This window comes from Corvus cornix, chromosome 1A, assembly GCF_000738735.6.
Source record: "Corvus cornix cornix isolate S_Up_H32 chromosome 1A, ASM73873v5, whole genome shotgun sequence".
NCBI lineage: Eukaryota > Metazoa > Chordata > Aves > Passeriformes > Corvidae > Corvus > Corvus cornix.
In genome coordinates this window covers 398,685-425,753 of record NC_047057.1, presented here as the reverse complement: position 1 = coordinate 425,753, position 27,069 = coordinate 398,685, and the positions used below count along the sequence as shown (strand labels likewise).

The 27,069-nt window shown below is 56.3% G+C and overlaps 1 protein-coding gene across 1 annotated transcript; it reads right to left on the bottom strand.

The window, feature by feature from the left end:
- Positions 1 to 622: 622 nt before the first annotated feature.
- On the bottom strand, positions 623 to 26,790 carry PPP6R2 (protein phosphatase 6 regulatory subunit 2). The gene is made up of 21 exons (XM_039570343.1): positions 26,604 to 26,790; positions 25,816 to 25,953; positions 24,700 to 24,765; positions 23,711 to 23,823; positions 20,847 to 20,960; positions 19,830 to 19,956; positions 18,972 to 19,124; positions 18,013 to 18,225; positions 17,080 to 17,144; positions 14,748 to 14,863; positions 13,852 to 13,937; positions 13,480 to 13,560; positions 13,048 to 13,145; positions 11,036 to 11,093; positions 10,042 to 10,169; positions 9,042 to 9,202; positions 7,226 to 7,379; positions 6,733 to 6,821; positions 6,114 to 6,303; positions 2,252 to 2,407; positions 623 to 1,559 (listed from the first exon to the last, which is right to left on the bottom strand). The coding sequence occupies exons 2-21, from the start codon at positions 25,882 to 25,884 to the stop codon at positions 1,508 to 1,510; spliced, it is 2,289 nt and encodes a 762-aa protein (XP_039426277.1). The 5' UTR covers positions 25,885 to 25,953; positions 26,604 to 26,790; the 3' UTR covers positions 623 to 1,507.
- Between the last annotated feature and the right edge of the window lie 279 nt (positions 26,791 to 27,069).

Genomic DNA, 27,069 nt, shown 5'->3' with positions numbered 1-27,069 from the left:
TTCCCTCCGAGCAGAGCTGACCTGGGCACACAGGGCTGAGCCGGGGCTGCGGATTGGCGCCATCGGACACAGACCCAGCGGAGCAGCCCCAGCCCCACAGCGGGAACACCGCGTTCCCCTCCCAGCCCAGGTAAGGACACTCCACGGGCACCGACCCCACAGCACAAGGAAAGGATTTCCGGGCGGCCAGGGCCTGGCCAGGCCGCCTCTGCTGGGAATGTGAGCTACTTCCCACCCTCGGGAATGCATCCCAAAGCAGCTGCTTGGCTCCCTGTGTGCCAAGCTCCAGCTTTTGCTCCAAAGGGAAGGATTTCCCCGGATTCCACCTGCCAGGGGGTTCCAGCTGAGCTGCCCCAGGTGGCCCAACCCCTCCAGTGCCCCCGTGTGCCCCCCAGGCCGGGCTGGCAGCAAGCTCAGAGCCTGGCACCAGCACGGCATTCCCGGGAGCAGGGCTCCAGCCTGGGCACATCCCAGCTCCAGGTGTTCCCTTCACCTGGCCCTGCTCTCGCCCCGCCCCGAGGGACCCGGGTGTCCCCCAGGGCTCTCCGTGTCTCCCCCGGGCGGGCACAGCCGCAGCCGTGTCCCTTCCAACGCTGTCATCACCAGGTACAAAGTGCAAAAGTGTTGCTGTTCCTGCATCCATTAAAAACTTTAAAAACAGAACAAAACAAACAGAAAAAGGATTTCCATCATCATTTGCAAATACATTAATTCATTCTCCAAAGAGCCAGCGAACCCCTGGTCACCTCCTCGTGGGCAGGATCCCCCTGCGGCCAACACGGACATTGGCAGGAGAGGCCACCTCTGACCCAGTGCAGATCCTGCCCTGACCCCCCCCGTGTCCATGGAGAGCCCGGAGCAGTCCTTGGAATGCAGGGACACCCCGTTCCCCTGGACACTCCCTGGCTCTGGCTGGGGACATGCCCCAGCCTCGGCCCTGCCACTCCAATCCAAGCCCTCCCTGCTCCCTCCCGCAAAGTGTTGGCATTCCTCCTCCTCCTGTGAAATGTTTCTGGTAAGGCTTTATTGCTCTACAAAGCGGTGCAAAGGCTGCCCGAGGACAGCTCCATCAGGAACTTTGGTCACACGGCTGCGGGATTTGTGCACGGCCCCGGCCCGCCGCTGGACCTGCTACCTTCTCAAGAGAAGCTGAATACTGTGTGCAATAACACTGGGAAAACAGGACTGAACCCCAAATCCGAAACAAAAACCAGGGGGACGGGGAAGGGGACAACTCAAATCAGGCAGAAGGCTTGGGAAGAGCCCGTCATTCCCGTGAGGACTGAACTCAATGCTACATTTCGACAATGCCGAGTGTCTTTCCGAACGGATCGGTGGTGTTGGATCTGCGTGTCTGGTCCTGAACGCCAGCTCGCTCTCATCAATGCAGCATTTATTAAAAAATAAAATTAAAATGAAAAAAAAAAAAAAAAAAGAATTGACAAATTGCATCACCAGGGAGCAGCCTGGCCTGGCTCACACACGTCCCGGGGCGGCGGCGGCGGCATCAAGCGGGGCCGTTCAACGTGGCTTCGGCGCAGGGCAAGGCCTCGTCGTTCCTGCAGGGACACCCGGGGAGCAGCCTTAGGGACAAGGCACACGCTGGGAAAGCCCCCCAAGCCTCCTCCATCCCTCCTGGCAATGTGTCTTCCTGGTGGAACCTGAGCCCCTCCCTCTGGTTGTGTTTTGCCTGCTGGGTGAGGTTCTCAGCTCCCTACGGAGAAATTCCTCCCAGTCCCTCACTGAGTATTACATGGAAAAGCAGCATGGAGTCAGGGAATGGCTTAGGTGGGAAGGGACCCTAAAGCCTGTCTGGTTCCAAGTCCTTCCAAGGTGATCAGAGGGATGGGGCATCTCTGCTATGGGGACAGGCTGAGAGCTGGGAATGTTCAGCCAGGGAGAGCTTGGAGCCCCTTGCAGGGCCTAAAGGGGCTCCAGGAGAGCTGCAGAGGGACTGGGGCCAAGGCATGGAGGGCCAGGAGCCAGGGAATGGCTTCCCAGTGCCAGAGGGCAGGGCTGGATGGGAGATTGGGAATTGGGAATTGCTGGCCGGGAGGGTGGGCAGGCCCTGGCCCAGGGTGCCCAGAGCAGCTGGGGCTGCCCCTGGATCCCTGGCAGTGGCCAAGGCCAGGCTGGACATTGGGGCTGGAGCAGCCTGGCACAGTGGGAGGTGTCCCTGCCATGGCAGGGCTGGCACTGGGGGGGCTCTGAGCTCCCTTCCCACCCAAACATTCCAGGACTGTGCCCTCACCTGTCTCTCGTGGCTGTTTCTGTGGCAGTTGTGACAGCAGTGGCCACTCTCTGGTGCCCATCCGTGTGCGTGGCCGCGCTGTTCCGGGCTTGGGGGGCACTGGACGTCCCGGATTCGGCCACGGGAAGCGTCTCCACGGCCGTTCCGTCGGAGCCGCTGTGGGAGAGGGCAGGGCCACGTTAATGGAACTCAGCCCACGGGAGAACCGGGCTCGTACTGGAATGATGCTCAAATTCCAACAGGGAAAACAAAATTCCCCCTGCTCTTGTCACACAGGCCTAAAGATCCCAGTGGGAATGAGAACTGGCAATGAAGTGGGGTTAAAAAGAGTGGGCACGTCCTGCAGGCTCCAGGTCCCACACCCAACAGGATACCCCAGAGCAGCTCCTCGAGGAAAGCATTCCCAACTCCTGCTGCAAAATCCAGTCTGAGAGTTCCCAACCCTCCATTCCCATTGCCATTTGCTGGGATGGCACAGCCTGCTCTGGCTGGACACGGACACAGACACTGCTCTGCTCTGCCAAAGCAGCCCCTGAAGCTTCTGGGGCACCCAGAAAATCCTGGATTTAGGGGCAGATCCTGAAATCCCACGGAGGAAAAACAGGGATCGGACATTCAGAATCCAAACACACTAAAGGCGCTCCAGGGACCACGGAGGCGCCACCTGAGGGACAATGTCCCCACGGAGGAGCCAACAACCAAAGCTCAAACCCTGGGAAAGGACAAACTGCAGGAACAAACCCTCCCAATCTCCTGTTTGGAATAAACCCACCCAGATTTCCAACTGGAGAAGGGATTTCTGTGCACATCCCCATTTTTTGGCTTCCAAGGCAGAGGACGAGCTGCCCCAGGAATGATTTTCCTCCCAGTCTCCATCCAGAACAATTCCTTCTCCCTGTCTCCCAGAGCAAGCCTCCACAAAAGGGAGGAAAGCTGGAGATGGCTGGGCTGGAATCCTGTCACCGGCTCCGGGGGAGTTTTCATGGAATAAAATAATCCCAGCTGGGTAATTGGACATGTGATGGAGATTGGAGACTGAGGTTCTATTTCTGGAGCTACTTCTCTTGAAAAAAACACAAAAATGAGGAATAACGAGATCCAAACATTCCCCTTCCTCCAGGGCTCACAGGCTCCTCAAAAGTACAAAAATCCACCTTGGAGAGATGCAGCGATGGAGCTGCATTCCCAGGAATGTTGCTGGAAAACCACTTCCCACACAAAAATCTGGAGCTCGACATTTCCATGGCTCAGAGAGAAACTTCTGAAATCCAATGCCCGAAGCCTTCAGGGCAGGAGGATTCTGGAGCTACCTGAGCACCGAGGAGGGCTCGGGAAGTTCTCTGCCTTCCCCATGCTCCTGGAAAATCCCAGCTGGACACACAGGGCCGGAGCAAGGGGTGACACAACCCAAACAAGGAGTTTGTGTGGGATGTCCAGTTGTTCCTTGGACACTCCAGGGATGGGACCCCAAACCCCCCCAGGGAGTTGGATCCAAACTGGGAAGCTGAGAGCAATTCCTGATCCGCATCTCCCGGCCTAAGGGTCCCCTGGGCAGCTGGGATGGGCTCAGGGAGGGTGGAATATCTGGAGGATTTGCTGGGCTGCAACATCTGGTTCTCCATGACCCCAATGATCCTGGAATCCACAGAGGCCTCCAAGGAGAAAAGACCTCCATGTGGATTCCAGGGACAGGGGGAAGGAAAACTCCGAGTCCTTGAGCAGCTCCAAGGAGAATCAGAGATCTCAGTGTGGATTCCAGCATTCCAGGGGCACAAGGGGAAGGAAAACCTGTTCCTACAGCAACAGGAATGGGGTTTGGCGCAGATTTTGGGGAAACGCTTGGAGAGAGTTGTCACAACCCCCAGAGTGACTCCAAAATGTTCTTGATTGCCCTGGAATCATTAAGGAACGTGGTAAGCAATGGGTATTCCCACTCAGTGATTTGGAAGACTGGGAATGCTCCGGATGGTGATTCCCACCAGGAGCCCGGGCCTGGAGCAGCTCCAGTCCCAGCTGTGGCAGCGGCTCTTGTCCTCCCACAGCTTCCCTTGGATCCTGGGCTACGGACACAGCTGTGGACAGCCACAGACCCCTGCCAGGGGGAGGCCGTGGGTGCTCCAGGATCTCCTCTCTTTGCCACAATGGGAACGGCTCTGGAGAAGGGCAGGCAGGTTCGGGAAGCTTTATCCTTGTGGAATGTGGCACAGACACTTGTCTGGAGAGGAAAATGTCCCAAATGTGCCAAACCAGGAATAAACACTTCCCTCCTGCGAGGAAAGCACAGGAAGAGGTGAGAACATCCCAAATAGGATGGACATGGAATGGGAACAGCTGGAGCTGGGCTGGGGAGGGTTAGGTGGGATATCAGGGAAGGTTCTTCCCCCACAGGGTGTCGGGCACTGGACAGCTCCCCAGGGAACGGGCATGGCTCCAGAGCTCCAGGAATGTCTGCACAACGTTGGGAGTCTTGGGGTGTCCCGGGCAGCTGGACCAAGGATCCTGTGGGTCCAGCTCAGGCCATTCCCTGATCCCGCTGGGAACCCAGCTCTGCCCACACCACAGTGCAGAGAGGAAAAGCACCTGGAGCACAGCTCGGATCAGATCCAGTGGATCCAATTCCACACAATCCAAGTGCACCGAGAGCTGGGGAAGGAGAGGCTGCTTCCAGCACAGCTGAACTGCTGTGCCTCTCCTCACCTTCTGCTTCCCACCAAGCCACAGCCCGGCCATTCCCAGCACACGGAGCGCATTTATCACAGGTAATGCATTTATCAAATGGAAATTATTGATCAAAATTGAGGCATTTATCAAAATCAATGCAATTATCAAAATCAACTCTATTTCTCGGAATTAAGGCAACTATCACAACTAATGCATTTGTCAGAATGAGCTGCCTCCAACCAAACAGACCTTGGGATAACTCCTGCCCTCATTCCAGGGAATTCTGCAATCTCAGTGGTTTCCCAGCCCCCCGGGCCCCCAGGAGCTGCTGCTGGCCAAGCGCACTCAGGGATGACCCCAAACTGTCACCAACCATCGCTAAAGGGAAGCTCCTGATCCTGAGTCAGGCGCACAAATCCAGGGACTCTGGTAAAAAGCAGGAGGAAATACATGGAAGAGGACGAGGAAAAACCTCAGAATCTTAAAACTGGGAAAAATCTTTGTGGATGCAGCAGCTGCTGACTGGGCTGGGCAGCAGCTCCCCCTCCATGATTGGAGCAGGCTGGATTGAGGATCCAGTTCCTACAAACCACTGCCCATCCCAGGATCTGCTCCAGCCTTTGCTGGTGGTTTTATCACTGATTGCCTTTGACACCAAGGGGAAAATGAGAACCTGAGTGGGTTAAACCTTCCCCCCATGGCTGCAGGAGGATCCCATGGGAGCCTCTGCTCCGCTTTTCCAAGTGATCCCACCCGGATCCCTGCCCGGGGCCTGGATCCCAGATCCACACGGACAGAGCTGCTCCTGCTCCTGTGACACCAGAGTGCCCAAAGGACAGGGACAGAGCTGCTCCTGTGACTCCAGAGTGCCCAAAGGACAGGGACAGAGCTGCTCCTGTGACTCCAGAGTGCCCAAAGGAGCCCCAGCCCTTCCTTGGAATAACCCTGTTCTCAATGTGTCCCTCAGCCGTCCGTGTGCCAGGCCAGGGGCAGCACCTGCTCCCAGGGGACACCGGGACACGGAGCCCATGGGAGAGGGGATACCAGCACCGCGCAGGGCCACCCCAGGGGCAATCCCAGCCTGGGGCCACCCCAGGGGCCACCCCAGCCTGGGGCCACCCCAGGGGCCATCCCAGCCCAGGGCCACCCCAGGGGCCATCCCAGCCTGGGGCCACCCCAGCCCACGGAGATCTCTTCCCACCTGGTGGGAGCTGCCCTGTCCTTCCCGGCCTCCTGTGGCGTGGCCGTGCCCGTGGATTCCGTGCCAGCCTTGGCCTTGCAGTCGTCGTCATCGTCGCTCTCGGAGCTGTCTGAGGAGCTGCTGTCCGAGTCCACCAGCGGCGCCTTCCGTGTCCCACACGCGTTCCACACACAGGGAGAGGCAGCGCTGGCTGGGGGAGGAACAGCCCATGCTGGAACCTCGGGAAAACTCCCCAGGAGCGGCCCAAGGGCTCAAACGGGGCCTGCAGCTGCTGCAGAGGGTCAGGGAATCGTGGAATGCTTGGGTGGGAAGGGACTTCAGAGCCCCTCCAGTGCCACCATGGGCAGGGACACCTCCCACTGTGCCAGGCTGCTCCAAGCCCTGTCCAGCCTGGCCTTGGACACTTCCGGGGATAAATGAGATGTCCCTGTGATATCAGCCCCAACTCACTGCAACTCCATCCCTTCCCTGCTGGCATTGTCCCAACAAACCCTCGGGATTTCTGCCCTTGCCTCCATTCACTGATCCTGCAGGGAACCCTCAGGGCAGGGACCCTGCAGGGATGTTCTCCCTTCCCCAGGTGCTCTGTGCACCCCGGGGGTGGCCCCGTGTCACTCACAGCTCTTGTCCTGGCCCTGCGCCGGGGTCCTGTCGGTGCCGCCGCTCTCGGTGTCCATGGGGGAGCTGCAGCGAGGGCCGGACTCGGAGCTGGGGAGGGAACAGCCCTGAGCATGGACACCGGGATCATCCCAGAGATTCCCACCAGGATCATCCCACAGCTTCCCAACAGCCCTGCAGGAGCAGTCCCCAGGCCCTGCTCTTCCTTCCCACCAATGTTTTGAATTTCTATAAACCTTATTTGCTGATTCTGTACCCCATGAGCACACAGGAAGCGGGGCTGTGTCCCAGCCCCAGGCAGGAGCACTGGGAAGCACTGGGAAGCATGAAGGAGCCCCGATCCAGGATCACCAGACAATATTAAAACGTAAAAGGGAAGCAACGGGAAGGGAAGGGGAAGAAGAAAGGATTACAGCCATGCGCTCCATCAACACGTATCCCAAATATTCCCCCACTGCAAGGCTCCAGGGGAGCTGGAATTGCGTAGCTCTTACCAGCAGAAAGGCTGGAAGTCCGTGAACTTGGCCCAGCCCTTCTCCTCCGGGGCGCTGCTCTGCGGGGCGGCCGAGTCCCACACGCTGGATCCCACGTCCATGGCCACGGGCGGCGTGGGGCTCACGGGCTCGAACACGGCCGTCCAGCCGGCCCCTGCGGGCACAACAGCCTGAGCTGCCAGCACAGCCTCTGGCCGGCCAGGAACAGCCCAGGGATCCCAGGGACAGGGCAACCCATCCCAGGGCACATCCATCCCTTCCACAGTCCCACGGAAATCCCTGTGGATGTTTATCCCCAGGAGAGGCATCCATGGAGACAAATGACACCCTGGGTGTCATTCCCTGAGCCAGAGATTCCCAGCTCCAAGTCCCTCAATTCACTGCCAAAAGCTCCCATCTCCATCTCCAGTGGGTGCATTTTGGCAGTTTCAGGTAAGGAACTGATCAATGGATTGCAATATTTAAGACCCCAGAAATCATCGGTTAATGGCTTTTTTTATAGTCCTGGACAAATCCTCCTCCAGAACCTACCTCCATCGTCCTACTCCCAGTCCTACAAATCCCACCTTTGGAATAGCATTTTTCCTGAGCTTTTTCCAGGGGAGAGGGAGGATTACAGAGCTCTGCAGGAACAGAACCCAGCGGGAGGGACCCGCTGAGGCTGCACCCCCAAAATTGATCCCAAATTCCAGCTGAGTCTCCAGAGGGTGACTGGGCTGTCACACACAACCCACTGGGACCATGAGGTTTATACTGGTTCTTCCCAACGAACTGGAATTATCTGACACTTCCAAAGGGGTGCAGAGAGCAGGATCCTGGGATAACCCTGCCTGGTGCTCACAGTGACAACACAAGGGCAGCACCCGCAGAAAGAAATGCTTTAGAACTGAAAAAGCTTGGAGAAATGGATGGTTGGGAAAATGTTTTTGTCCCTTGGAACTGTTCTGCTGACAGCACCATGGGTGTCCAGCATTCCCACAGTGTCATTTACATGGAGAGTTGGGAAAATCCCTGAAGGAGCAGACAAGATGGGAAGAGACAGGGGCCTGGAGGGACAGGAGCCAGGGAATGGCTTCCAGCTCCAGGTTTAGTTGGGATCTTGGGAAGGAATTCCTGGCTGGGAGGGTGGGCAGGCCCTGGCCCAGGGTGCCCAGAGCAGCTGTGGCTGCCCCTGGATCCCTGGCAGTGGCCAAGGCCAGGCTGGACATTGGGGCTGGAGCAGCCTGGCACAGTGGGAGGTGTCCCTGCCATGGCAGGGCTGGCACTGGAGGGGCTCTGAGCTCCCTTCCCACCCAACCATTCCAGGATTCAAGGAAAACCCTGTCCCTCTGCACTCCTCCTCCGGGCACTGTAGGGATGGGTTTGCAACAGGCAAACACAGCTGGGAAAGCAGAACGGGCAGTGCCGGGGGGTGTGGAGACACCTGGCAAAGGTGGGCACAAAACTATCCCGGGATGGGAGGAGTTCAGGTCCCATCCCGGCACTGCTGCTTTGACTGGGATTTGCACTAAAGGAGCTGGGATCCCGGGAATCACAGAACCATGGAATGGTTTGGGTGCGAGGGGACCTTAGAGCCCATCTCATCCTGAGCGCTGCCACGCGCAGGGACCTTTCCCTGGGATTCTCCCTGTGGGGCTGCCTGACACGAGGGCTGTTCTGGGGCTCGTGAGGCTCCCTGAGGCTCCAGAGGCACAAAGTGAGCCCTGACATCCCCATTTCCCCCGGCCAGGAGGACCTGGGGACTCTCCATGGGCAGCTGGCAGCGTGTGAGCGCTGCTGTGCACAGATCCCAGATGTGCTCCCGCAAATCCGGTACCTTGGGAGGACTCCGAGTCCTTCTGCTCCGCGGTGCTGCCCTTGTTTGGCGAGGGGGGGGGTGGCTGCTGCTCCTCCTCCTCCTCTGAGTCCACGCTGCCGTCGTGGTCCCCGTTCTCCAGGTCACTCTTGGAGCTCTCCGACGTCTGCGATGCTCCAAACCTGAGCGGGAACTGGGAATGAGCCACTCCCGGAGCAGCTGCTGCACCCATCCCTCAGCTCCTCCTCCCTCGCCCTGGGGAAACAGCCCAGAGCTGCCCAGAGCCTTTTCCATGGTTGTTTCCCCCAAAATATCTCCCCACATTGCTCAGGGCAGTCGTGGGCACTCGGAGGGATCCCAGATTCCCGAGGGCTTTGGTGTCAGAACTCCCCGGAGGTGCAGGACAGACCCAGGGCTGGGGGCACCACAAACCAGTGCCCAGCGAGGGGATGGGCACGGGCGTGGAGCCCACCCTGTGCCTGGCAGGACCTGAGGCTGCTGATGCTTGGCAAGGACATGCAGAGCTCTGGGATGTATTCCCTGTTTCCTGTGATCACATTTCAGATTGGGAATTACAGAAATAACTTTATCTAATAAGTGGCTCTGCCAAAAGGATGAAAAATTATTTCAAAGCCTGAGATGCCCCAGGAGGCCTCTTGCTCTCACTTTCCTGATTTGAACATTCTGAGAAAGAATGTTCTGCCCACTCCCCTCAGTCTCACCCCCTCCTCCTCCTCTCCAAGGATGAGGGAAGGAGCAGATTCCAAGTGTCTCACACTGAGGGTGGGGGTTTTTCGTGCGTTTGATGGAAGAGTCATTAATTAGGTGTTCCCACTGTTACTGAATTCCCTCAAACTGGGTCTGTCTCCAGCTCAGGAGAACCCCAGCACAAGTGGCAGGGAGAGCGCTCGGGGTTGCGTCAGATAAAACCTTGCAGCCCCCAAATGACACAAACCCCAAGGAATTGAAACGTGCAGATTCCCAGCATGAGGGGGAAATCAGGGCTGTGTTTTCACCTTACCGTGTCCTGGACTTGACCTGGGTTGCGTAGGAGATCTCCTTCTCCTCCCAGATATCCTCCTCCTCCTCGTTGTCGTCGAACTGCTGGATGCGCTCGTTGCAGCAGGCCTCGAACAGGGAGGCGTTGGGCTGCAGGGATCAAAGGGAAATCACATTCCAGAGGTTCTCTGGAGACACTGCTTTAAGGCCAAGTCTCAGGGCTGAGCAGCCCCAGATTTGCTCAGGAGCTGAGATCACCTGGATCACCACAGCCCAGCTGCTGCTTTGCTTTGGGGCAATAAACCAGGAAAGGCCAGGAACAGCCCGGCAGTGTTTACATCCATGAGAAACCCATCTCTGCCTGTGCTTCCCTAATCTGTGTCTGGAAAGATGACCAAAGCTGGGAGAGCTGGGGGTGCTCATCCGGAGAAGAGAGGAATCCAGGGAGAGCTGAGAGTCCCTTGCAGGGTCCAAAGGGGCTCCAGGAGAGCTGCAGAGGGACTGGGGCCAAGGCATGGAGGGCCAGGAGCCAGGGAATGGCTTCCCAGTGCCAGAGGGCAGGGCTGGATGGGAGATTGGCAATTGGGAATTGCTGGCTGGGAGGGTGGGCAGGGACTGGCCCAGGGTGCCCAGAGCAGCTGGGGCTGCCCCTGGATCCCTGGCAGTGGCCAAGGCCAGGCTGGACATTGGGGCTGGAGCAGCCTGGCACAGTGGGAGGTGTCCCTGCCATGGCAGGGCTGGCACTGGAGGGGCTCTGAGCTCCCTTCCCACCCAAACATTCCAGGATACCCTGATTCTAAGAACAACAGACTGGCACTGCAGGAAGTTTCCCTCAGTGCCGGGGGTGCTGCTTCAGAGGAAACATTTCCTGGGAGGAGCCCCTGAGGGGCCGGGCAGTGCCCACGAGGCCCCTCTGCATTGCCCAAAGACCCCCCCAAACCTTTGTTCTCTCAGAATCCAAGCAGGACCTTTCCAGAACCACATTTATTCCAGCACTATCCCAGATTCCCACTCACGCTGTCGTCGTCGGCGTCGATGTTGAAGTTGATCTCGGCGATGCGGTCGAAGGGAGCGCTGGGAGGGAGGAGGGAGGGGAGAGCCTCAGGGATGGCTGCGAGGAGCCACGGCCAGAGCCACTCCTGGGCTGTGACCCCCGAGCAGCCACCCCTGTGCCCAGGCCGTGGTGTCCCCTCGCTGCAGGAAGGGTTATTCCAGCCTGGAACATTCCCTGCCCATGGCAGGGGTGGCACTGGAGGGGTTTCCTGGGGTGCAGCCAGGCGAGGTTGGCCTCTGCTCGCAGGGAACAGGGACAGGAGAGAGGGAACGGCCTCAGGCTGGGCCAGGGGAGGGGCAGGGTGGGTATTTGGGAATTTCCCCATGGAAAGGGTGCTCAGGCCTTGGCAGGGGCTGCCCAGGGAGCTTTGGAGTGCCCATCCCTGCAGGTGTCCAAGGAATTCCTGGAGGTGGCACTGAGGGCTCTGGGATGGGGCCAAGGTGGGGATGGGGCACAGCTGGGAGGGCTGGGAGGGCTTTTCCAGCCTCAGGGATCCCAGGATTCTGTGAATCTCAGCGCAGCAGGGGCCCAAAGCCCGAGGTGTGGCTGTGCTGTGAACATCCCGAACATCTCAGCCCGAGCCAGATGAGCCCCTGGTGGGAACAGCAGAGGGTGCTGCAGGCCCAGAAATTCCCAATTCCCAGAGAATCTGGATCCAGGGGTTCACTCCCCCTACTTATGGATCTGTAGCTTTTCCAGTGATATTTTCCTTGAAGAACTCCTCAGTTCAGTACTCCTGCAGTCCCAGGGACACTGACACATGGCTGACACTCCTTACATATTCCCATTCACTTCCATCCCAGGGTCCAGCAGCTGGAAACAGCGGCAAGGGAGCACCACTCCCAGAATATTCCAGGTGTTGCAGGATATTCTCCCTTTCCAACCACAAACAGAGCCATAACATCCCAGGCACGGACTTTCTCCAGCTTCCTGTTCATTTTACACTGGGCACGAGGCTCCTGGGGCAGCTCCTCAGGGATTTAACTCCTCCCTGCCCCTCACTCACATCGGGCCATATTTGCCAGCAGTCAAAAGTTTATTTTATTTTATTTTATTTTTATTTGGTTGTGGTTTTTTATTGGTTTGTTTTCAGTTCTGTGTTTTTTTGGTTTTTTTGGTTTTTTTTGTTTTGTTTGGGGTTTTTTTTATGTGTAGAACAGAATAATTTCTGTTCAATTCAACTCTGATTCTAATCTGGAACTTTTTGGCCTTATCAAGGTTCTGACATCTCCAAGGCTCAGGAAAAACCCTGGATGGGAAGGGCCTTGGATCCCAAGGAGTTTCTGGGATGGAGACAAACGCAGGAGCTGAGGAGCAGGAGCGCTGGGATCCCCTGGAGCACCACTCTGTCCGTAACTGAACGGTCCCAGTTTCAGGACTGTTATGGCCACTGGGATAATCCCAGGTACATTTCTAAGGAGAGAGGATGAGCTGCAGCTTTAACGGGATTAAAGGAATTCTGTAAAAGCAGCAAAGTCCGAGCTCTGGATCCAGCCAGTTGTGTAACACTAAATCCCCTTCCCTGTCTCCCTGAACTGCCTCTGCTCCTGATTATCCCTGTTCCCTTCCTCTGGAGGGGGAGAATGGCTGCATTTCCCTTGGATTCCATCAGAGCACTGTCCCCTCACTCCTCATTCCAATAAGGATTTAATTCCTTGGGAAAGATCTGTTAAGATGCCCAGGCTTTGCTCTCATGCTTTGCTTTTAAACTCATCCCAGACCAGGGCTGGACAACAGTTGCCTGCTTTATTTCCATTATCCCTCCTTCAAAAGAAGGAATACTTTTCCTTGCTTCTCCACCTGGCTCTGGAGATCGGGCTGTGCTCCTGGAAAACAAGGAGCTGTTTCCAACCTGAGGAGGGATAACGAGGCTCATTTGTAAACCTGAACCAGAGGGAGGACGGGATGCAGAGGCTCTAACACCAAACTCCCCCAGGCTCACTTGCTGCTGTCACCAAACACCCCCAGACTCACTTGATGTTGTCATCCTGGTCTGCAAACTCCTCGTCGTTGAAGCCGAACTGATCCACGAAGTTGGCCGTCATCTGCTGGATCTGGTACTCGGAGAAGGCCTGGGAAGGGATCCCAACAAATCCATCGTTAGGGTGTCCAGAGACACTCCAGAAACAGTCAGTGGAGCTGCATGGGAACAGCTGCTCCAGGAAGGCATGAACATCACAGGAAGTGTGGGAAATCCTCAATTCCAACCCCTTCCCAGAGCAGGGTCACACAGAGCTCTGGGATTCCTGCTCCCAGGTGGATCCCAGCCCATGGCACTGCTCTGGGAAAGCCCAGAGGAGCTGAATGCACGGACTGGGAGTTCAGGGAGCTGCTCCACACTGGGACGGACCAAAGGCAGTTGGAGCAGGAAGTTTCCCAGGAATAGTGAAGATGTTCCCAACTCACCTGTTGCAGAGTGAGTTCGTTGGGAAAAGCACTTTCAATGTCCTCATCCTCACTGGAGGAGTGCAGGTGGTGGGTGCTCACCTGGGAAAGCACAAACCAGTCAGGGACCAGGGAAAACTGGGAAAGCTCCAGTGTCTCAGTTCCACCAAAGCCCAAACTCCTGCCGAGGCAGGAGCTGCCCCGAGGAATGCCAGGGACCAGCCCAGCACCACGGATCAGCTCTGCTGAAGGACTGTTAGGGAATGCTTCTGGAAGTGCTTTCTACTCTGCCTTGGAAGCGTTCTTAGGCAAAACAAGGGCAATGAGAAAAACCAGGAATATCCCTTTTTTCTGTCAGGGGAAGCCCAGGAGCCACTGGAGTGACCAACTCACCAAATCCACCGTGTTCCTCCGGTTCGTCTCCGTCAGCGTCTCCTCCACAAAACTCTCCCACCTGCCCCTGCAGTCCTCGGGCAGCTCTGGAACGAGAAGGTCACACAGCCCATGGGATTTGGGTGCTCTGAGCCATCTGAACTCCTCAGGGACTCACCTGGGCTAAGGACACACAGCTTCTCTCACCTTGCTGGGAACAACCCCAAGCGGGGTTCCAGCTGTGCTTGGCTCTTCCCTTTCCTCCTGGGGACTGGGGGAGCCCTTCCCTCTCATCCCTCCCATCCCAGCACAGTGGGACAACTGGGAGCCCAAAGGTGAGCAGGACTTGAGGGTTGAGGAAAGGAAAGTTTAATAACTGGAGAAAAGGGCAAAAGATTGTGCCCCCAGATTGTCACTGCCTGGCTGTGGGGATGGAAAATGGAGAATCTTCCTTGCTCCCACCCAAACCCATGGCACAGAACCAGTTCTCCAGGTGGGTCCAGTAAGGGCAGGGTGGACACAGCCTGGCAGAGGGAGTATCTCTGACGAGCACATCTGGGGCCTCTGGGGACATTTAACCTCGTGTGTCTTTCCTCAGAAACGTGTCACGGATTCATGGAATGGTTGGGTGGGAAGGACCTCAGAGCCCCTCCAGTGCCAGCCCTGCCCTGGCAGGGACACCTCCCACTGTCCAACCTTAACTTCACTGAGTGAAAACCAAGAGCAGCCAAATGGGCTCTCAGCACACTTTAAATGATGGGATACTGTGGGATTTCACTGGGAATCCTTTCATTGGGAAAGGACCTTGAGGAAACACCTGCAGTGAGTCCTTCCAGGAGCTCCCAAGGGTTATTTTTCCCTGGAGAGCAGTGAGGGGGAGCTGCAGGAGGAGGAAGAGGAGGAGGAGCAGGCGGTACCTTTGATGAAGTCACTGATCTGGGCCTGCATGGGCCCCTTCTCCATGTTGTGCACCACGGCGTTGGCGATGCGGGTCAGGTGCCCCATGTTCCCTCTCCTCCTGCCGCCCTCTGCCCTGGAACAGAGAGCAGCCGCTACCCACGGAGCCGGGATACCCTCAGAGCTGGGATACCCGTGGAACCGGGATAGCCGTGGAACCGGGATAGCCACAGAGCCGGGATAGCCGTGGAACCGGGATAGCCACAGAGCCAGGATACCCTCAGAGCCAGGATACCCATGGAACCGGGATACCCATGGAACCGGGACAGCCACGGAGCCGGGATACCCTCAGAGCCAGGATACCCGTGGAACCGGGATACCCATGGAACCGGGATAGCCACGGAGCCAGGATACCCTCGGAGCCAGGATACCCGTGGAACCGGGATAGCCATGGAGCCAGGATACCCTCGGAGCCAGGATACCCGTGGAACCGGGATAGCCACGGAGCCGGGATAGCCACGGAGCCGGGATACCCATGGAACCGGGATACCCATGGAACCGGGATAGCCACGGAGCCAGGATACCTGTGGAACCGGGATAGCCGTGGAACCGGGATAGCCATGGAACCGGGATAGCCACGGAGCCAGGATAGCCGTGGAACCGGGATAGCCACAGAGCCGGGATACCCGTGGAACCGGGATACCCATGGAACCGGGATAGCCACGGAGCCAGGATACCCTCGGAGCTGGGATACCCATGGAACCGGGATAGCCGTGGAACCGGGATACCCTCGGAGCCTCTGGAATGGCCCCGGCATTCCTGCCCCACTGGCCACAGATTTCCAGCCCCACACATCCCAGAGTTCCCTGCAGAACCCAGCAGGGATCAGCCCTGCTCAGGCAGGATGGGATGAGCTCGCCCCCAGCACAGGGACCTTCCCTCATTTTGCCGTATTTTGGGATCCCTGATCCCGCTCAGGTAACGTGGGAGGAGCTCCAAACAAGGAGCTAAACATGGAAAATATGCAGGAATAAATCTGACTGTAACTCCCAGAGCTAAGGATTTACAGCACAGCTACTGACAGAGCTCCAGCGTGGGACTGGGGCTGCAGCAGTGCATCCCAAACACACGACGTTCCCATCCAACCATGGGATTCCCCCTTGGGATAAAACCAGATCCCAACACAGAGCCCGAGAAGCCCCTGAGTCCCTTCCCTGGCTGCTCACTCTTTCCTTCCTGAAGCGTGAAGCCATGCTAAAAACCAGATCAGGGAATCCTGGAATGTTTGGGTGGGAAGGGAGCTCAGAGCCCCTCCAGTGCCAGCCCTGCCATGGCAGGGACACCTCCCACTGTGCCAGGCTGCTCCAGCCCCAATGTCCAGCCTGGCCTTGGCCACTGCCAGGGATCCAGGGGCAGCCCCAGCTGCCCCCGCTGGTCTCCATGTGCCCACTGAGAGCAGGCAAGGACCTTCCTGGAATCTCCACCTTCCCAAAGCCCCAGCTGAGATTCCTCTGCTTCAATCCCTCTTTTTTCCTTGCCATCCAGATCCTTTCCAGTGTGCTGCTGACTGGAGTGCTTTGGCAGGAAACAGGGATGAGCTCTGGCTCCTTTCTGGTTTAATCAGGAAAGCTCCCAAGCAGCACCCAGGGGTATTTTTGGTCCTGCAGAACTGGGCAAGGAAATGCCCAGCAGAACTCCTTATGCAGACAAAGGGCTGTAAAAAGGACCAAAACCCCCAAAAACCCAAACCAAACCAACAAAAAAAAATGTAATCCAAACCCCAACCCACCAATTATGGCCTAAACAATTCCAGTGGGACTCCAAAGCCTTTGGAAGCCTCCAAGAGCTCAAAATAGAGAGGGAGGACCAAACACTGAGCTGGACACGGAAACGGAGGCCTCCAGAATATTTTCACTTTCATGTTTTGGTTCTTTTAAAATATTTAGTTCTTATCAGCCCAATCAGCACAAAATCCAAGGGGTTTATGAAGCTAAAATATGAAATCCAGAGCACAAATGCTTGGCCACCCCAACTTCCAAGAGTTTTCCACTCCAGGGAGAATAAAATCGTGCATTTAAAACAAAAAAAGAATGAAAGGAGTGAACGTTCCCTGGGATTCCCTGAGAAAGCAGGAAAGCAGCAGACTGAGTGTCTGGGATGAGGTGCTGGAAACATCCATAAACCCCATCACGCTTTCAAATCCTGCCTATTTGGGAATTTGGCTTTTCAGCATGCAGACCATCCCAATTCCAAATCCCAACCGCAATCCAAGCCTGCTTGGGCACCATTAAATGGGACATGCTCCAAGAATATTCCAAAGTCAAGCGCAGCCCTGGGCCAGCAGCTCCTTACTGGATTTTGTCATTGGCTTCCCAGGCATCCAATATCCTCTGCACCAGGCAGCACTTCTGGAACAGCTGGGGGGAAAGGGAGAACATTCAGAACTTCCCAAAGGAGAACTGTGGATCCTCCTCTTGCTTCCCTCTCTCCTCCCCAGGAACTCAAACCTCAGCCCTTCCCCTGCCCAAGAGCCCCAGTTCCTCCCTGATTATTTCCCAGAGGATCCAGGGAGAGCAGCAACACCTGGAACATCCCCAGGCTGCTTTGGGCTTCCCAGCAGCAGGAATGAAAACGCTGCTGGCATTTTCCAACCCCCACACCGGGCTCTGACCGGAATGTTCAGGTTCTTGTCCCAAATGTATAGTTATTTTTACAAAAAAAATGAAATTTTACAAATAAATAGGGCTAATTTTACTAGTAAATAGGGATAGCTTTACTAATAAATAGGGATACTTGAATACTAAGTAGGGATAATTTTAATAAATAGCAAGGGATTCACAGGGCCATTAAATGAGGGGAGTTTTGGAACGGGATGCTACAAATAAAGGTACAAACCACAGTTCCACGAGAACCACTACAAATGGCAATAAATAATAATAAAACCCACTGAAATTGATAATAAATGATAATAAATCCCACTAAAAATTGATCATAAATAATAATAAAAATCACTAAAATAGATAATAAAAAATAACAACAAAACCCACTAGAAAATGATAATAAATAACAATAAACCCCACTAAAAATAGATAATAAATAACAATAAAACCCACTAAAAATAGATAATAAATAACACTAAAACCCACTAAAATTGATAATAAATGATAACAAAACCCGCTAAAAATGACAATAAATGATGACCAATGCACACCGAGCCCAGCGGCCACTCTGGGCCAGCCCATCCCAGAGAGGCCCCGCTGACCCCAGCCCAGGCCCAGCTCTCACGTGGGTGACCATGATGTTCTCAGTGGCTCCGGCCGCGGGCTCCGCGGGCTCCGCGCTCTCCGGGGCCGCGCTCCCGCTCGGAGCCTCCTCTTTGCTGCCCGGCTCCCCCGGGCTGGGCTTCCCCTCGTGCATGGAGTGGGACAGGATGGCTGCTATGGACAGCTCCACTTGGAAATGCAAAAAGTTATTCCACGTGTATTTAAAAAATAAGTCCTGGAGGAGAAATGAGAGATGGGAGAATTTACTGGGGATAAATTTTCCTGCTTTTAATGATCAGTGATATCAGGGATCTTTAAGGATCTTCCCAACCCATCCCATCCCAGGATTCTGGGGCTTTGTGATATGAAGTTGTTGCCCAAGTTGTTGTTTGATCAGCAATTCCACTCAGTTTTCCTGCTACAGCCCAGCACCCACTGCTGGCTGGGCTCGGCATTCCCAGGGTGCTCGGTCTGTCGGGAAACCAGTGAGTATTCCCAATAAACTGAGCACTTGGGAATTCTCTCACACACAGACAGCACTCACAGCACAGACACACTGAAAACTCCAAGTGAACTGTGCTGGGGCTGAGTGAAACCTCAGAGAAACAGGAACTAAACAATTGCTAAGGACGGGATCAACTCTCTTAAGGCTGCCCAGGTGCTGGGAGGCCTTTTCCAGCCTCAGGGATCCTGGGATTGCGGGAGGAAGTTCATCTCTCAGCATTCCAGGAGCTCACACACAGCACAGACTGTTTCACACCCTCTCCACGGAACTAACAAGGAGCTGGAAGTGTGAGGCTCAGTCCAAATCCCCAAACAGTGGGATTTGGATCTCAAAAGCTCTTCCAGGGATCTGCTCCTCCTCGGAGCAGATCAGAGCAATAACGGGACTTTGTCCCCCTGGCACAAGCCCTGCACAGAGCAGATCCCAGGGAAGGAAAAGCTGCTCCCAGCTGGAATTCCCCCGCCCTCAGTACTCACAAGTAACAAGTCCATGGTGCTGAGCCGGCAGAGCTCCTGGTTGATGCTGGGAGTGTTGGTGTGCAGCAGCGCCGCGATCAGCCGCGAGCCGTGCAGCCGCGCGTTCCCCAGCGGCTCCTCCAGCACCCCCAGCGTGGTCAGGATCGCCGGTTTCTGCGGAGCAGGGACGGCAGTCAGGGAAGGACAACACTCCTGCCGTGCACCTGCACCAGGGGCTTCCCTTCCATGGTGCCCAGTGACAGGACACGGAGCCATGGCCGGAAATTCAACCATGGGAATTCCACCTCAACAGAAGGAAAAACTTCTTTCCGTGGAGGGGGCAGAGCCCTGGAATAGCTGCCCAGGGAGGGCCTGAGCCCCCCACTCTGGAGACATCCCAAACCCCCCTGGACGTGTCCCTGTGTCACCTGCTCCAGGTGACCCTGCCCTGCAGGGGCTTGGACTGGACGATCCCTCCCAGCCCCAGCTATTCTGGGATCCTGGGATTCAACAGAACCTGCTCATTTCTGGAATGTTCTCAGCAGGGCAACCTAAACCACCTTCCCAAGAGGATGGTTCTGGGACCACTGGGAGATGTGACCTCCAAATCAGAAGATTAACATCCAACTAAAAGTTCCTTCCTCTCCATCCTTTCCCATCTCCACTCAACCCCCAGTCCCAAACTGTCTCCGCTTCCTGGATTTCCCTGAACACAACAACCCTCAGGTGCTGGCTGCAGATTCCTGCAGCAGATTCCTGCAGCAGATTCCTGCTGCCTCATCCCTGCACGCCCCAGTTAGGAAATTTCACTGTGGGTTTCCCTTCCCCGGCCGCGTGTCCGAGGTGGAGCTGTGTGATTCCCGGAACGCCGCGCGGTACCTTGGGCGGGCGCAGCAGCAGCTGGTGGAAGTCCTTGAGCCGGGGCTCGATGCCGTGTAAGATGCTGCTGTTGACAGTGTAAGACCTCTCGAATCCCTGAGTGTACGAGTCCATCAGGCCTTCCACTCTGAGGGAACACCGGGATTCACTCACAGATCCCTCTTCCAGTGATGATACCAGATGGTCCTCAAGGTCCCTCCCACCCCAGCCCATCCAGGAATTCTGGGACTTTATGACATTAAACCATTGCCCAGCTCGGTGTTTAATCAGCAATTCCACTAAAACCATTTTCATTCTACACTTCCCACTTTCCATCTTCCTTCTCCTGGGGCCCAGAGCTGCCCCCAGTACCCAGAGGTAGAGATTTCATTAAAGAGCCTCCAGTCACACTGGCCATAGTGGTTTTCTCTTCAAAAATAAGGATGAAAAATAATAATTTTCAGCTCCTGAACATATTCGCATACCTGCATTATATTAGTTACATTAATTAATTATAGTATTTCTTATACTGAATTAATTAATATTAGTATCATTGCCAAGGTGCTGCTCACACAACAGAACCTGTGCCGAGCTCAGGGGGAGCTGACCATGAATAACCTCCCTGCAGAGCTGGCAAACCACATCCCCAAAGGGCTCCCTGGGGTTCCAAACTCCCAAACACTTCCAAAGGAAATGGCTCAGCCACAATTACCTACAAATGTTCGTTCCTCCCACTGTGCCAGGCTGCTCCAGCCCCAATGTCCAGCCTGGCCTTGGCCACTGCCAGGGATCCAGGGGCAGCCCCAGCTGCTCTGGGCACCCTGGGCCAGGGCCTGCCCACCCTCCCAGCCAGCAATTCCCAATTCCCAAGATCCCATCTCAAACTCCCCTCTTCCAGCCTGAAGCCATTCCCTGTGTCCTGGCAGTGCCTGTGCTGGCAGAGAGTCGCCAGCAGGCCCGGCCTGTCCCTCCCTGCCCTCAGCCCAGGCCGGAGCGCCGGGTGGCTCCCGAGGCGCAGTCCCGGCGGTCCCGGCTCACCCGGAGCGCCGCGTTTCCAGCAGCGTCAGGAGCACCTGGGTTCCGTTCACGATGCAGCTCTCGGTCTGCTCCCCGTCGAACATGTTCCTGAGGAGCTGCTCCACGCACTCCTGCCTGGGGACACAGCGCGGGGTCACAGGGCTGGGCTGCTCCCAGCGGCAGCACCGCTCCCGCTCCGGACACGGGCTGCTGCGCCCACTGACGGATCGATCGGGGAACCGGGGAAGACTCAGGGAAGAGCCCACTCCTCCCGCTGCTCTTTGCCAGGGCCAAGGAATAACGGGTGGGAGGAACAGGAGGCTGAGGCCAGCCCTGCTCCCAGCTCCAGTTCCTGCAGCTCCTGTTCCCCACCACATCCCAGCTCCTTCCCTCAGGGACAGCTCCCCAGAATCCAGCACTCAGGAAGTCCCTTCCCTGCCTTCCCCAGCCCCGTGTCCAGCCAAACCCAGCATCCCTGGAGTTCACAGCCCAATCATGACTATTTTCTAACATTCCCAAAAATCTCTTTCCGTGGGTATAAATAAAATATGAGACAAAAATGTAAAAACAGATGAATAATTCATGAGGCAGGATTATTTGAATAAGGAGTATCTAAATACCCTCTGTCAGCAGAGCAGGGGAGGCAGAGGCAGGAAGAGGAGTCAATTTTCTGGAATGAACCAAATTCCCTTTATTGCACTCAGCCAGCAGCTCCTGCAGCCTGGATTTGGGGCTCATCCCCTAACCCTGCTCCCATCTCCTTCATGCTGATCCTTCATTCCTGACTCAGGGATGATAAAAGTTATCCAAACTCCGAAAAGTCACTGTAAGGCTGGGGAAAATTGGCCAGGAAGGGTAATGAGCTCTGTGACCTTCAGCAGAAAGGGAAGAGGAGTGAAAGAATCCCCTTGCCCAAAATGTTCTTTATTCTGAGCAGGAATTCTGGAGATGGTGCCTGAAAGTGCAGGGTCCCACAGCCCTCTCCAAAACTACCAAGAAAGTCTAAAATTACCAAAAAAGTCTGGAAGTGCCACATCTTCCATGGCCATCATCCCTCCCACTGCAGGGAATCACAGCCCTCATTAAAGGTCCTGGGATTCCTGGGGGAATGACCGAGCTGGAATCTCATCTCCAAAATTTTGAGGGCTCAGAACTGACACAGAGTGAGGACAGGCCACAGGCTCTGGTGAGGGATGTGCCTCCAGCTGCAGAGCCCAACAGCAGCAGGACCTGGAGCTGCTGGAGAGAGCCCAGAGAGGCCCCGGAGCTGCTCCAGGGCTGGAGCCCCTCTGCTCTGGAGCCAGGCTGGGAGAGCTGGGGGTGCTCCCCTGGAGAGGAGAAGCTCCAGGGAGAGCTGAGAGTCCCTTGCAGGGCCTAAAGGGGCTCCAGGAGAGCTGCAGAGGGACTGGGGCCAAGGCCTGGAGGGCCAGGAGCCAGGGAATGGCTTCCCAGTGCCAGAGGGCAGGGCTGGATGGGAGATTGGGAATTGGGAATTGCTGGCTGGGAGGGTGGGCAGGCCCTGGCCCAGGGTGCCCAGAGCAGCTGGGGCTGCCCCTGGATCCCTGGCAGTGGCCAAGGCCAGGCTGGACATTGGGGCTGGAGCAGCCTGGCACAGTGGGAGGTGTCCCTGCCATGGCAGGGCTGGCACTGGGGGGGCTCTGAGGTTCATTCCCACCCAACCCATTCCAGGATTCCAGGAAAAGCCAACACTTCCCTGGCACAGGATCCAGTCAGGCCATGGCACAAAGGCTGGATCTGCCTCATTCCTGCAGGAGCAGTGAGGGAAATGAAACATTTATGGAAGAGCAGCAGGTCCTGGCAGGGGCAGAGCTCCATGGCAAGCCCAGGATGGTCCCAGTGGCTCCCCAGTGCTGGGATGATCCACATCCCATTCCCACCTGCACACACCAGCTCCTGTCCCAGGAATTATCCCACGGTCATGGAGGAACTGACAGCCCTGGATCAGGAGAAAAGATCCCAAATGCCCCAAAAATTCAGAGAGCTCTGGGTGGACAGAAACGTCCCATGGGATTTGGGAGCCCCAGTTCCTTCCATGGCTCCTTCCAGCCCTTTCCTGACAAAATGTCACCTCCAGGCCTACAAGAGCCTTTTTTGGTTCCAGTCTCCTGGAGAATCTCCCAGAGTTTTTAGGTTTGAAGTGAAGATAAGAAGCAGAACAGGACATAAATAATCGAATGCTCCTTGCAAAGAGCAAAGGAACAACAGCAGGAATCGAGCAAAACTGGGAAAACCAACATTTCTGGTACACACTGAACGTTATCTGGGAAATCAGGGAATCCTGGAATGGGCTGGGAAAGAAGGAACCTCAGAGTCCCTCCAGTGCCAGCCCTGCCATGGCAGGGACACCTCCCACTGTGCCAGGCTGCTCCAGCCCCAATGTCCAGCCTGGCCTTGGCCACTGCCAGGGATCCAGGGGCAGCCCCAGCTGCTCTGGGCACCCTGGGCCAGGGCCTGCCCACCCTCCCAGCCAGCAATTCCCAGTTCCCAATCTCCCATCTAACTCTACTCTCTGCCTGTTTCCTGTCATTCCCCTTGTCCTGACACTCCAGTTCTGGATGAACAATCCCCTGCTGGCTTCCTCTGAAGTCCCTTCAGACCCTGAAGATGCTGTGAGGTCTCCACAGAACCCTCCCTTCTCCAGGCTGAACATTCCCAACTCTCTCAGCCTCAAATTCCCTGGGTCAGGCCGGGAGCTTTGGGCTCCCTGATCCCCTCTCCTGCCTCCAGACAGAGCCCCAAACCCCAAATCCCTGGAGAGGCCATTCCGTGCTCCAAAGGAACATCCCTGCTCCACGTGCTCCCTGTGGAATGATCCAGGAGCCACCCCCGGTGTCCCCAGCACCCCCAGTGCCGCCAGTACTCACGATTCCAGTGCTGTGAGAAGTGGGTCTGGCTCCGGGACATCCTGGAGCTGAGCGCTCTGGTCTCTGCTCAGCCTGATGATGTCACACAGGGTCTGGGAAGCGTTGGATTGCCTCTGGAAACAGGAACAGGAGCAGCATCAGCGCCGGCGCCGAGCTGGGAATGCACCAGCTGGGATCAATCCCATTCCTGCTCCACCCCGGAGTTACTCGGTGCTGGATACACCTGGAGTAGCAGCATCACCAGACTGTGCAGTCAAAGGCAATTGGCCCAAACGTGACCACTACCAGCAGTTCAGGAGCTCAGGGATGAGGATTCCTTTTCCTCTCCTCCTCAATCCTGCTAACCTGCACATTCCCAACACAAACATTCCATCCTTCCTCCCACTGCTCAGCCTTCCTGCTAGAGAAAACCCTTCACCATTTAATTCCCAGGGACTGAAAGGCTTTCCAGGGCTGTTTGAGGACTTTATCCTCTGGTTCTGGCCCCCAGTCAAAGCCTCTCTGGAGCTGCTGCAGCTCAGCGTTGCCCCAGCAGCTCTGCTCCAGCACAAATCCATGGGGATGTTCCCAGTTTTCCTCTCAGAGGGGGAGGTTTGCCTGGGATGAGCTGAGGGAATTGGGCTCAGAGCTGCATTTCCTGGACTTTATAACTGAATTCCTACTTGGGGCTAAAAAGATTTGAAAATGGCACAAAGTGGTTGATTTTAAGGGATTTTCCAGGACCAGCAGGTTCCTCCCTAATCCCAAGGGAAGTCGCCGTTCTGAGATGAGCTGAGGCAGCAGAACCAAGAAACTGGGAGTAAAGTAAGTGGAAAGCAGATGAAACCACTCCAAAATCCCCCATTTGGTGCTGAGCAGAGGATGGGACATCCCAAGGCCATCCCTGGTGGCTCCTCCGCAGGTCACCAGCACAGTGCCCAAGGACAACGGGAATCTCCAGGACCCTGCAGGACCCATCACCCCAAATCCCCAGCCCTGGTCCCACTCACATCCTCGTCCTGGCTCGAATGGATCAGCTCCACGAGTCTCTGGATAATCCTGGCTTCATTCAGCCACTGCAGGGAAAGGAGAGGGAGAGAAAATCCTCATTGGATGTCCGGGAACTCGGAACAAGAGGAGCTCTGGGAAGCCCTTCAGGAAGGGGAAGCCCTTCCTTCCCTCTCCTGATCCCATTCCTGAGGCAGGGACAGGGATGGATGTGGATTTGCATCAGCATGGATGGGGATGGATTTGGATTTGCATCCTGCCATGGAACTAACACCCAAACCCCTCTGGAAAACACGGAATGCTCCAGGGACAAACAGCCTCATCCGAGCAGCAGTGGCAGAACCAGCACCACGTTCTCCCACAGCTCCTGCTCTTCCTGCTGCTCTCACTCAGCAATTCCTCCTCCTCCCAGATGCTGGAACAGCTGTCACTGCACCTTGACCTTGCTCCACAACTTCCTGTTCTCCATGCAAACCATTCCTTATCTCCCTTCCCAGCCCAGGCAAACCAGGATGGAGGGCCAGGAGCCAGGGAATGGCTTCCCAGTGCCAGAGGGCAGGGCTGGATGGGAGATTGGCAATTGGGAATTGCTGGCTGGGAGGGTGGGCAGGCCCTGGCCCAGGGTGCCCAGAGCAGCTGGGGCTGCCCCTGGATCCCTGGCAGTGGCCAAGGCCAGGCTGGACATTGGGGCTGGAGCAGCCTGGCACAGTGGGAGGTGTCCCTGCCATGGCAGGGCTGGCACTGGAGGGGTTCTCCAACCCAAAGCATTCCATGATTCCCTGACTCTATGATTCCTTGAACATGGTGAGGAGTTACACTGATTCCTGTCCCAATCAATGTCTGAATTTCTGAACACTGGGAAAGAACAGATTCCCTTTCTCCAAGCTCTCTAGCTGGACTACAGAGTGGTTGGGTTGCTCCATGGAAAAATGATTGGGAACCCCTTTGCTGCCAGGAGTGACCCAGGCTGCTGCCCCAGAGCCACAGCCGGGCTGAGGGACCCCACAGAAGCGACTCCAGCGCTGGGAACAGGATCTGCTCCTGGGATAGAACACCCCAGGATCCCGTTTGTCCCGACCCAGGCAGGGGCAGGGGCTGGGGGCGGGGAAGGCCCTCACGTTGAGCACGTCCTGGCGCAGCGCCGCGGGCTCCACGCAGCTGATGAGGCGCAGCAGCAGGTCCATCATGGCTGAGGTGTCGATGTGCTTTAGCACCAGGCTCAGGAACTTGTCCTTTTTCCTCAAAAACGAGATCACCTGCGGAGACAGGAGCTCCCATCAGCTGCCAGCAGGACACACAGCTCCCTCACAGCTCCTGGAGCTTCTCCTTTGTGTCTCAGCCACTGGCCTTGGGTTGGGAGCTCTCCAGGGAACAAGGGAATAATTCTTATTCCAAGGCAGTACCAAATCACATCTTTTCAGCCAACTTTTCTCCCCTCTGAGCCACAGAGAAACCCAAGGCCACGGAAATAAGTAGAGCTGGAGAATCTTCCTTTCCTCCCAAGCTCCCTGCCAGGCAGCATTTAAAAGCCCAGTACTGAGCAGGATGTGAGCATTCCTGAATCCCTGTTCAGCACACGGCTCAGCGCCCCTTCCGTAAGGATGAGCCTGAGGCCTTGTTTATGGATTGGGATGACTCTGGTGATCCTCCAAACGCCTTGGCATGGAAAGCGCAGCTTTAGCTGTGCCATGGGGATATCCCGGCTGTGGCCGATCCCGAGCCAAAACTCTGGGAAAAGTCTGTCCACACCAGCACCTCCCTGCACTGAGGAACTCCGAGAACTTTCCAGAGACTCCATTTAACCTCCGACCTTAAACCCAACTCCAGGAGTATCACGAGCTCACAGCAAGGACACGACACCAGCACTGACAGGGAATTCCCTGGATCGGGACAGATCCATCCCCACCTGTTCTGTTTTCCGTGCAATGAGGTTCCCGATGGTCTTGCTGAAGAAGCTGGCGAGCAGGGGGTTCAGGGGGGGCTCGTGGTCCAGGAAGTTGTAGAGGATGTTGAGCAGGGTCTCGTCCCCGCCCAGTTTGTCGTTGATCTGCGGCACGTCCGAGGTCAGCAGCTCGCAGGCCGTGTTGGGGTACCTGCAGTGACACACCCGGAGGTGAGATGGGAACTCCCCTGGAGATCTCCCTCTGCAAAGGTCTCATAAAGTGAAGCAGTTCCTGGCTGGGAGGGTGGGCAGGCCCTGGCCCAGGGTGCCCAGAGCAGCTGGGGCTGCCCCTGGATCCCTGGCAGTGGCCAAGGCCAGGCTGGACATTGGGGCTGGAGCAGCCTGGCACAGTGGGAGGTGTCCCTGCCATGGCAGGGCTGGCACTGGAGGGGCTCTGAGCTCCCTTCCCACCCAAACATTCCAAGATAAA